Raw genomic sequence first — 11,742 nt, 5'->3', positions numbered from 1 at the left:
TACTTTTTTGTGTGGCAGGGTCCCTGGAACCCCCCTCAAAGTCGCTAAGTGCCAGCAAAAGCGATGCAGACCCCCTCAGGCCATGATAGAGGTGTCCTTCAACTGGTTGTAAGTCCCTGTGTCATCCCAACAGTTATGAAAATATTTTATGAAGGTTGAAAAGTTACGTAGTGCTGCTTTAATATACATGACTTACTTTTAAAATGTTAATGGCTGAAACCCTTCTGGGACCCCGGGCCCTATAACAATCACCACATTTAAGGTTTTTCTCAAGGGTTAAAGTACTGGGACACCGCAGGCTATCCGGGTTTGATTGATTTTTATTCATTAAACGATTAATCGAAGCAGCCGAATATAAATTTAAGCTTTTTTCTTTTCTGTAGCTAACTGACAAATAATTGGCAGAGCTCCAGACTGCTTTTTAAGATGTGTAGCAAAGCCAGTTTTCTTTCTTTCTCAAGTTAAAAAAAAACAATTTTCTTCAATAAACAAACTATTCGCAAGTATAAAAAAAATATATATTTTCTGCAATAAACAAACGATTCTCAAGTAAAAAAAAAAACGATTCGCAAGTAAAAAAAACAACTATTTTCTGCAATAAACAAACGATTCTGAAGTTTAAAAAAAACATTTTCTTCAATAAACAAACTATTCGCAAGTATTTTAAAAAAATTCAATAAACAAACGATTCGCAAGTAAAAAAAACTATTTTCTCCAATAAACGATTAGCAAGTAAAAAAAACAATTTTCTGCAATAAACAAATGATTCTCATGTAAAAAAAAAACTTTTCTTCAATAAACAAACTATTTGCAAGTAAAAAAAAATAAAAAATTCAATAAACAAACAATTCACAAGTAAAAAAAACTATTTTCTGCAATAAACAAACGATTCTCAAGTAAATAAAAACGATTTTCTTCAATAAACAAACTATTCGCAAGTAAAAAAAAAAAAAATTCAATAAACAACGATTCGCAAGTAAAAAAAAGATTTTCCCCAATAAACAAACGATTCTCAAGTAAAAAAACGATTTTCCCCAATAAACAAACAATTCGCAAGTTAAACATTTTTTTTTTTTTCATATTTTCTTCAACAAACGTTTCGCAAGTACAAAAACAAAACTATTTTCTTCAATAAACAAACGATTCTGAAGTTAAAAAATAATATCTCTTTAATAAACAAACAATTTGCAAGTAAAAAAAAAAGTTTTTCTTCAATAAACAAACGATTCGTAAGTAAAAAAAAATCTGCAAGTGAAACAATTAGCAAGTATAAAATAATTTTTTCTGCGTGTAAAAAAACAAGTATAACAATTTTCTACAATTAAAAAAAACATTCGTTGTTGTTGTTGTTTTTTACAAAGCAGTAGGCCATCAAGTGGTTGGCGTCCACACAAGGTAGGGCATCCATCCCGTCATGTGATTAAATAAACAAGTGTGCTGTGGATTTAAAGCTGCTCCGGGCCTTCATTAGGGACTAATCTTCCCCTGAAAAGCTTGTTTCCTCCCCACTGCTCGGACCTGCATTAAGATGCTACGCGCTGCATCTGCATGACAACGTCACGCAGCTTAGACTAATAGCCTTAGCAATAATCTGGATCATCATTATCACCGCGGCTTCTTTTGGGCTCATTTTCCACTTTAGCCCTTTTCAAGAAAAAGGTGGTAATTCTGCTCTGTGTAGAAAGTTGTTCATGTTCTGATGTGGTCCAAAGACACTGAGCCTCTTTCTTTTTTAGTTTGTACTTTTACATCATTGCAACCAGTCTGCTCACCAAACACTTTTTATACATTGATTCGTCACCACAGTGCTTTTTTTGAGGAGCAGTTACCATGCCTTTAAATGATAAAAAAGTTTCATCAGTAATGATGCAGTACTGTTATAGGAACAATAATACAATAATAGGAAATATCGTTAAATGAAAATGGAACATTCATGAAGTGAAATGACTGCCAAAACTCCACAAACACACAAAAATGTTTTAACTCACGTCCAACAATTTGCAAGATAAAAAAAACTATTTTCTTCAATAAGCAAACGATTCGCAAGAAACATAACTATTTTCTTCAATAAACAAACAAGTCGCAAGTAAAAAAAAATATTTTCTTTTATAAAACAAACGATTCTGAAGTAAAAAAAAAACCCAACTATTTTCTTCAATAAACAAACGATTGTGACGTTAAAAATAAAATAAAAAAATTCAATAAACACGATTCGTAAATTTAAAAAATATATTTTCTTTGATAAACAAACGATTCGTAATTAAAAAAAAAAAAGTTCTTCAATAAGCAAACGATTTGCAAGTAAAATAACAATTTTCTTCAATTAAAAAACGATTCGGAAGTTTAAAAATATATTTTCTTCAATAAACAAACGATTCAGAAGTTAAAATTAAAAAAAATCTTCAATAAGCGATTCACAAGTAAAGCAAACAATTTTCTTCAATAAACAAATGATTCGCAAGTAAAAAAAAACAACTATTTTCTGCAATAAACAAACAATTCGCAAGTAAAAAAAAAAAAATTCAATAAACAAACGATTCGCAAGTAAAATAAAAAAAATTCTTCACTTAAAAAACGATTCGCAAGTAAACAAAACTATTTTTTTCAATAAACAAACGAGTCTCAAGTAAAAAAACAAAACAATTTTCTTTATAAAACAAACGATTTTGAAGAAAAAAAAATTTTTTCTTCGATAAACAAACGATTCGCATGTAAAAAAAACAATTTTCTTCAATAAACAAACGATTTGTAAGTAAAAAAAAAAACTTTTTTTCTTCAATAAGCAAAAGATTCGCAAGTAAAATAAAAATGTTCTAATTAAAAAACGATTCGTAAGTTAAAAAAAAAAAAATCTTCAATAAACAAACAATTTGCAAGTAAAAAAACTATTTTCTTCAATTAACAAACGATCCGCAAGTAAAATAAAAATTTTCCTTGATTAAAAAACGATTCGCAAGTTAAAAAAAAATACAAAATTCAATAAACAAACGATTTGCAAGTAAGAAAAAACTATTTTCGTCAATAAACAAACGATTCGCAAGTAAAAAAAAACTATTTTCTTCAATAAACAAACGATCCGCAAATAAAATAAACATTTTCTTCGATTAAAAAACGATTCACAAGTTAAAAAAACTATTTTCTTCAATAAACAAACAATTCTGAAGTAATACAAAAATAAAAAATTCAATAAACAAATGATTCGCAAGTAAAAAAAACTATTTTCTTCAATAAACAAACAATTCTGAAGTAATAAAGAATAGAAAATAAAATAAACAAATGATTCGCAAGTAAAAAAAACTATTTTCTTTAATAAACAAACGATTCGTAAGTAAAAAAAAAAAAAAATGTTTTCTTCAATAGGCAAACGATTCGCAGGTAAAATATATATTTTCTTCAATTAAAAAACTATTCACAATTTAAAAAATATATTTTCTTCAATAAACAAACGATTCAGAAGTTAAGTTAAAAAAATCTTCAATAAGCGATTCACAAGTAAAGAAAACTATTTTCTTTAATAAAAAAACGATTCGCAAGTTAAAAACATTAAAAAGTAGTAATTTTACATGAAAAAGTCCTAATTTATGAGAAAATATTACAGAAACAGGAAGAATATGAGAAATTGTTCCCTATTTTATAAGAAAAAAGTCGACACATTGTGAGAAAAAGACTACTTTTAGTTTTTTGTTGTTGTTGAATTTTTTTGTTTGTAATTGTTTTTTAATCTTCATTATTGATTAAAGTTATTACAGTATGTCTCTATATCCATATTTATTTATTTGTTTTAATACATTTTGACCATAGTGGGAGCACTTCAAATTTTTACACGTACTTGTTATTTCATATGTTGACCAGAGGGGGAGCACTTTTAAAAGCGACACACAGTCAATGTGAAAAATGCCTCCTTTTTGGGACCACCAGATGTCACCACAAATGAGACATTGTCTATTAGATGCAATGTTATTGATTTATGTCATCACTTGTTCACACCTCCTCATATGGAAGATACTTTTCCTTCTTCATGTCTCAAGAAGGGTAGCAATACAAGAACACACAGACACACACAGCAGATTAGCTGCTGTTTGGAACCTCAGGGGATGTCATTGACATGGAAAGAAAGCCGTCTTCATTGTCATTGGTAGTTAGTGTCCATAAGTCTGTGGCTGCCATTCAAACCTGCTGCTTCCACGCTCCCTCAGCCTGCAGACGCCAGGAACATCTGACAACATCTCAAACAGATATCTTGTATATTTTTCTTTTTTTTTTTTACAATGAATCCAGAATAGCGCTCAGTGCGTACCTTTTCGGAAGGGAAGTTCATTTTATAATCCAGTGAAATCATTCCAAAGAACTGAATCGTGGCCTCTGCTGTGGTCCCTGCAACACAAGCCATGTTTTCCATCGAGAGGATTTTGGGTTCGGAGGAAAAACAACCCGGTACCTGCTTGAAACTCCACAGGCCCTGGGGCCAGACAGGTGAGTCTTATGAGACGCATTGCGACACTATGACAAACACGGGGTTCATTATTTACTGTTTATTACTGCTTGTGGACATCTTGTCCACCACTGCACTCTGTATGCAAACTGTCCATCTTTAACTGCCCGAAGACTTTCTCCATGGATAGTTTTTGCATATAAATGTCTTCTAGGACTTGTCCCCACCCATCTGTGTAGAGCAGGCCTGGGCAATTATTTGACTCAGGGGGCTAGATTTAGATAAAAAAAAGTGTGTCTGGGGGCCGGTATATCTATTTTTAGTAACACTAATACAAAACCTCACAATAACGATTGAAAGCTAAAAACGTTATGAGAGACCGCCTTAAAAAACAGAATGGAATTTGACATTTTTTTTTACTGAATGAGACACCCACAATGTACATGAAAATAAAGAATGTGGGATTTACAATATTAATTATGAAGGGTAAAACACTGAATAACACTGAATATTGACAAAAATAAAAATCAATGAACAAATGATTCTTAAATTTAAAAAAACTATTTTCTTCAATAAGCAAACGATTCGCAAGTTATTCTGAAGTTTAAAAAAAACTATTTTCTTCAATAAACACTGAATAACACTGAATATTGACAAAAATAAAAATCAATGAACAAATGATTCGTAAATTTAAAAAAAATATTTTCTTCAATAAGCAAACGATTCGCAAGTAAAATAAAAAATGTCTTCACTTAAAAAACGATTCGCAAGTAAACAAAACTATTTTCTTCAATAAACAAACGAGTCGCAAGTACAAAAATATATATTTTCTTTATAAAACACGATTCTGAAGTAAAAAAAACAATTTTCTTCAATAAACAAACGATTCTGAAGTTTAAAAAAATACAAAATTCAATAAACAAACGATTCGCAAGTAGAAAAAACCTATTTTCTTCAATAAACAAACGATTCTGAAGTTAAAAAAAATAATAATTCAATAAACAAACGATTCGCAAGTAAAACATTTTTTATTTTTATTTTACAATCAACCGAAACACAACCAAAATGCAACAAACAGTGAAATATGAACGCGAAGGGTAAAATACCTCCAATCTGAGATATATCATAGTGACCATAGTAACTCATTAGATTAAGTTCAAGTTAACTTAATCTAATGAGTTACTATGGTTAAAGTAGCAATGATTGTCACACACACACTAGGTGTGGTGAAATTTGTCCTCTGCATTAGACCCATCCCCGTGTTCACCCCCTGGGAGGTGAGGGGAGCAGTGGGCAGCAACGGTGCCGCGCCCGGGAATCATTTTTGGTGATTTAACGCCCAATTCCAACCCTTGATGCTGAGTGCCAAGCAGGGAGGTAATGGCTCCCATTTTTATAGTCTTTGGTATGATTCGGTTTGAACTCACAACCTACCGAACTCAGGGCGGACACTCTAACCACTAGGCGGGCCAGATTGAAAAGATGTTTAATTTGCCCAGGTCTGGTGTAGAGACTCCAGTCATCGCAGGATGTCCTCCACATGTTGGTTCCTAGGCCAACACGGAACTTGGTAAAAAAAAAAAAAAGCCTTCAGTTCTGCTGCTCCCTGGTCATGGAATGACATCCAGAAAGATCTGAGGCTACCAGAATTGGTCACTTTGGGAGAGTTTAAGTCCGTTTTAAAAGATCGAGAAGCCAGTTCTCTTGGGAAATGTACTTCCTTTTAAATTGAATTTATACTTAATCATTTTTGAGCTGTTGTGGTATGACTGCGGTTGTTCTGTTGTATTGTCTTGTTGGAATTATTATTGTAACTTTGTTTGTGCTGCCTTCTTTGTCAGGTCGCTCTTGAAAAATAGATTTTAATCTCAATGAGTCTTTAACTGGTTAAATAAAGGAAATTGAATTTGTTCCTTGGCCACTATGATGGACATGACATAATCAACACTGGGAAACTAGCATGTTTCCAAACACACACTGAGCTATGACGAAAAAACTTGACATTTCAGCTGGTGTTGTAGTCCAGACCCCATGAACCTCAAACCCTGATTAACCGCTTGACTTTGCTGATAATGTTCGTAGAACCCAAAAAACCACATACAAATATTTGCGTATGTCGTTGTGTTGCAATTCTTCATTCCTGGTTGTGTGCATTCATAAGGAGCAAATGGAAGTATGTTGTTTTGGACTTAAGAATGAAACCTTACTTCTATTCCTGAACAGCAGCACACAAAAGGGTGAAACTTTGTCAAAACATGCACCCCTTATTACAAAACTCAAAAGTTGGCACGTTGTGTAATTTGTAAATAAAAACAAAATACAATGATTTGAATATAATTGGATATGAAGAGCATGTGAAAGTTTGACTTCTACCTTGTTCACTTCCGTGACAACCTCCTAAAAGTTTTGTAATCAATCACATACATCAAGCAGCTAAAATGCGCCAAACATGGATAAGTGTGATAGAGTGTTTTGCATTTTTCCAATCATGCTATGTAATGGATATAAATGGGTGTAATTTAGAATTTTGTATGGTGTATGGACGTTTTTTTTTTAATAATGTCCACAAAATGTAGCTATTACGTTGTGTTATGTGTGACCATGTCTGTTGTTCTTTTTAAATTTTGTGTTGGTTGGAGTTTTTATTTTATTTATTTTTTTTGCACCATGACTAGGGAAGGTTGTTTGCATTCGGTCATATAAGTAAATGCTGCGCTTACCACCATAAAGAGCATAGTTAAAGGTTGTTTCTCAATTACTCACCTTGTCCACTAGTCCACGTTGGGTTATGTGTGACCGTATCTGTTGACATTTTGTGTTGTTTGGAGTTTTTTTTTTGTTTTTGTTTTTTGCACCATGACTAGGGAAGGTTGTTTGTGTAGCCGGGACGGGTCTGCAGGGTCCCGACTACGCTGTTGTGTGTGTAGTAGAGATGCGCGGTTTGCGGACACAACCGCGGAGTCCGCGGATTATCCGCGGATCGGGCGGATGAAATTAAAAAAACTAAAATTTTATCCGCTCGCGGGTCGGGTCGGGCGGATTAATTTTTTTTTTTTTTTTTTTTTTTTGCGGGTGGCAGTTAAACCAATTCGGAAATATATATACATAGTTAAATGTTGTTACCCACATACGAAAAACGAGCAGGCACCTGCTGCATATGCCACAACAGAAGAAAAAAAAAGAAAAGAGATGGACACTTTTACGGAGCGGAGAAGGGACGCCTCGCCGGGGTCCGGGACCGAGGCCCCTTCCCCCGAGAGGGCCCCACCGGGAGCCGTAGCTGAGGCGATCCGCGAGAAGGGCCCGACGCACGTCCAGGGTCACTACCGCGCCCACCGCACCGACACCCCGCCTCGTCCGCTTTCGCCGCGGCCGGCGTCACGCGCAGCAGGTAAGCAGCTTACCTGCCCGCCACCCCCGTGGCCGGGGGCTCGTAACATGGGTCACTCCACGCGCTCCGCCCGCGCAGCTTACCTGCTTGCCACCCCTGTTGCCGGGGGCGCGTAACAGGGGTCACTCCGCGCGTAGTGCGCTCATGAAAGGGGTGGGGCTCACCCTGGTTGATATAGAGAGCAGGACGGTGGCCATGGAAGTTGGAACCCGCTAAGGAGTGTGTAACAACCCACCTGCCGAATCAACTAGCCCTGAAAATGGATGGCGCTGGAGCGTGGGCCCATACCTGGCTGTCGCCGGCAGCGAGACGCGCTTGGAGGTGCGCTCAGCGCGGCTCCCATATGATTGCGCACTGGTGTGCGTCTGGGTCGTGACAGCGTGGCACGCGAATGTCTGTGCATTGGATCATTCTCCTTTCTTTAACAGGCAAAAGCTTTATAACCTCACCATACCTGCCAACTTTTAAATCAGAAAAACCTAGTAGCCAGGGTCCAAGGGCCGCAGGCCCCGGTAGGTCCAGGACAAAGTCCTGGTGGAGGGTTCAGGGCTTCGCCCCCCGACGCAAAATGACTATTAGCATTCAGACAGGTTAAAATGTTGCTAAAACCATCACTTTTCTATCAGTCACAGTGACTTTTCAAAACAAAAATATTACAGCAAAAATCATATGGGTTGATTGACATGTTTATTCTGTAAGCTAACTTCAATAGTTTGAAATTATTTTGACAGTTAATGCCAGTTATCCTGTCAACCTTTCACAAGACTTAAATTTGTTAATTGAAAGTATAAATAGTATAAACACTTTTTACAGTATGTCGTGCTGTGAAATACAGCCGACAGGATTGCGCATGCATGGTGCAGGAGAACAAAGGACTTCTTTCATTTAAGGTTTGTGATAAACCATCAAACTCATTCGTTAAAAGGACTCTATAGTAATATAAAGCGAATTTTTCTGGACATTATCATGCAAGAAAAGTTTATTTTTGGGATCGCGATCACCGCGTAATGATTTTTAAAGGTTGCATTACATTATTAACTGTCCCATGTGATCAGCCAGTGCGATTGGAAGTCCATGCTCAATTATTGCCTCCGTAAATAAAACTTCGGCATTTATCACATCCAAAGAATCTGTTTGGGCGACGAAAAACGTTGAAAGTTTTCCACTTGTATCGCTAGCAACGGCATTAGACTTGTGTTTTTTTGTCCCAACGTGGTCTTTTACATCGCTAATTCCTCCGTGTCCGATCTAAAAATCTTGTCTGCACAAGGTGCAATTCGCGTAGTTTTCACCCTTTTTTAAATTTTTTTAATTAATATTAGATATATAACAACGGGCGGATGGTGGGCGGGTGTAGTTCTGATCAAACGTTACATCGGGTGGATGGCGGATGGTTGACGACTTTCTGACGCGGTTGCGGATGAAATAATTGCCTATCCGCGCATCTCTAGTGTGTAGTACTCTGCGTTCATTCAATGACATGGGACACGGGGCTGGTTCAACTTCTCACATTCACTTTTATTCCTGCATGACGGTGACATGAAACACAAAGTGAGTGCAATGGTCATCTCCTCTCCACATAACTCCTCTCCCAGCGAGGGACAGCAGACTTGCACTCACTACTACATTTCCCCATACAGTAAAGTAACCAAAACTTTTCTAACATGGCGACCAAACACACACATACCTGCATGACGGTGACATGAAACACAAAGTGAGTGCAATGGTCATCTCCTCTCCACATAACTCCTAACACACACAAGAAATAAAATACATTGAGCATGTAGGCTACAACATGGAGGACCCCCACACACACGTGCTCACTCACTCACGCATATACAGAGAAAAGTCTCGGTGAAACAACCTCTCCTTCTCTCGCTCAAAATGGCTCTTTAAAACACGCCACTACACAAAGACCTCCATAAACACATCTCGAAACTTTTGCACATCAACATTCTTCCGTTAATTTTGCATTTAAACTCAAGAAATATAATTTGTTAATCCCAGAGCAAAACAACATACCTCTCCCAGCGAGGGACAGCAGACTTGAGGGAAGGGAAGCTACGCACCGTCATATCCTCAAACTTTCAAAATAAAAGCTCAGATTTGTAAATATAAAAGAAATACAAAAATAAATCCACAAAAACTTGAATTATATTACTGATAATCCATATTTAAAGTAAAAAGAAACTAAGAAACATCATGTGATGGATTTTGGTGAAATTAATAAGAATATAAAATAACAAAATACCAAAATATGCTGTTTCCTTTTTCTATCTGTTACATTTGCATTCGGTCATATAAGTAAATGCTGCACTTACCACCATAAAGAGCATAGTTAAAGGTTATTTCTCAATTACTCACCTTGTCCACGAGTCCATGTTGTGTTATGTGTGACCATGTCTGTTGACATTTTGTGTTGGTTGGAGTTTTTTTTGTTTTTTTTTTGCACCATGACTAGGGAAGGTTGTTTGCATTCAGTCATATAGATAAATGCTGCACTTACCACCATAAATAGCATAGTTTTAAAGTTTATTTCTCAATTACTCACCTTGTCCACTAGATGGTGATAGCATCAAAAGTGTCAGACTATTAGAATGACAGCAATCCCCATGTGAGTAAGATTCGTTATTATTATTATTATTATTATTATTATTCCTTATTCGTGATGTCTCGGCGGGTCAAAATGAAGACAGCAGCGGGCCGTAGTTTGGACACACCTGCCTTAAAGGGCGCCACGAAGATCATTTGGATAGTTTCATTTTTCACATACAGTAGCTGTCGTTGCTGCAGTAGATTATTAACCTTTAGCTGATTAAAACATTGTAACTGTTCTTTTTATTTGCTTTTTGCTGTTGGAATGAAAGATTCAAGTAATAAATGGTTATAATTAGCGTGTTATGTCTGTCTTTAAATGCAGACCCAGAGTCAGACGAAGAGCACCATCACGAGCGTGGTCGCCATCATTCCCGAGTGAACCTACAGAGTCCAACATCCAGCTGGTACATCGGACGTAGACCACGGACGGCCTTCACTGATCACCAAGTAATCAAGCAAATCATGAAAAAACTTGTGAATATACTAATCATAGTGTGACCTAATTGTGTGTGTGTGTGTGTGTGTGTGTGTGTGGCAGGTGAATGTTTTGGAAGCAGTGTTTCGGGTCAACTGTTATCCAGGCATCCATCTGAGGGAACATCTGGCCGGGCACCTGGAACTGGATGAAGACCGCATACAGGTCAACACACACACACACACACAATTAAAATAGACTATTATAAAAAAAATACACTATGTATTCCAAAACACAGGGTGCAGTTTTGGGGGGGATTTAGAGAAATATTTTCTTTTTCTTGAACACTTCAGATATGGTTCCAGAACCGGCGGGCCAAACTAAGACGATCCCTCAGAGAGAGTCGACTGAGAATGGTGCAGTCGGCGGTGGCAGACCTCAGGGTAAAGGTCATAGGTCAACTAACGAGCGATGGCCGGACGTTGGAGGATGAGAAGGAATGAGAGAAGATATATTTTTTAACATCCCTCCACATGGCTGTAAGAGAAGAAGGTGCGGGTTCATAATAGACTAATGACCTGTCAATCACAGGACTCACAGACATTAACCTTGTTATCCCAATTATTACTAACACATAAGTGTAGTCTTTTTTTCACTGTTATGTTGTCTGATGAACATAATTAAAATGTTTATACCTTATTATTTTTGGTTGTATTTTCTGCACTCGATCAGTGAGTGAGTATATAAGTGAATATTCTCAAGGAACTGTATTCTGTTTTGTTGTATGGCTTACACCAAAATAAACATAGTAATTCAAGCATCTGAACCTTGTCTTTCTTTTTCCTAGTGCAGAACCCAAACAAAAATCCTTCATTCATCATGTCCATGCATTGAACTGGTTACATT

General features: G+C 36.3%; 1 protein-coding gene and 1 long non-coding RNA gene across 2 annotated transcripts; one reads left to right on the top strand and one right to left on the bottom strand.

Moving 5' to 3' along the window:
* Positions 1–3,950: 3,950 nt before the first annotated feature.
* On the bottom strand, positions 3,951–7,355 carry LOC133617572 (uncharacterized). Its single transcript, XR_009817033.1, has 2 exons — positions 7,196–7,355; positions 3,951–4,374 (listed from the first exon to the last, which is right to left on the bottom strand). It is a non-coding gene; the product is annotated as an uncharacterized lncRNA (long non-coding RNA).
* Positions 4,337–11,538, top strand: LOC133617571 (homeobox protein ANF-1-like). The gene is made up of 4 exons (XM_061977612.1): positions 4,337–4,473; positions 10,744–10,868; positions 10,960–11,061; positions 11,190–11,538. Exons 1-4 carry the CDS (start codon positions 4,389–4,391, stop codon positions 11,337–11,339), a joined length of 462 nt encoding a protein of 153 aa, XP_061833596.1. The 5' UTR covers positions 4,337–4,388; the 3' UTR covers positions 11,340–11,538.
* The last annotated feature ends 204 nt before the right edge of the window (positions 11,539–11,742 follow it).

This window comes from Nerophis lumbriciformis, linkage group LG18 (assembly GCF_033978685.3).
Source record: "Nerophis lumbriciformis linkage group LG18, RoL_Nlum_v2.1, whole genome shotgun sequence".
Taxonomy (NCBI): Eukaryota; Metazoa; Chordata; class Actinopteri; order Syngnathiformes; family Syngnathidae; genus Nerophis; species Nerophis lumbriciformis.
The sequence above is the reverse complement of the archived record's forward strand: the minus strand, read 5'-3'. Positions and strand labels throughout refer to the sequence as shown.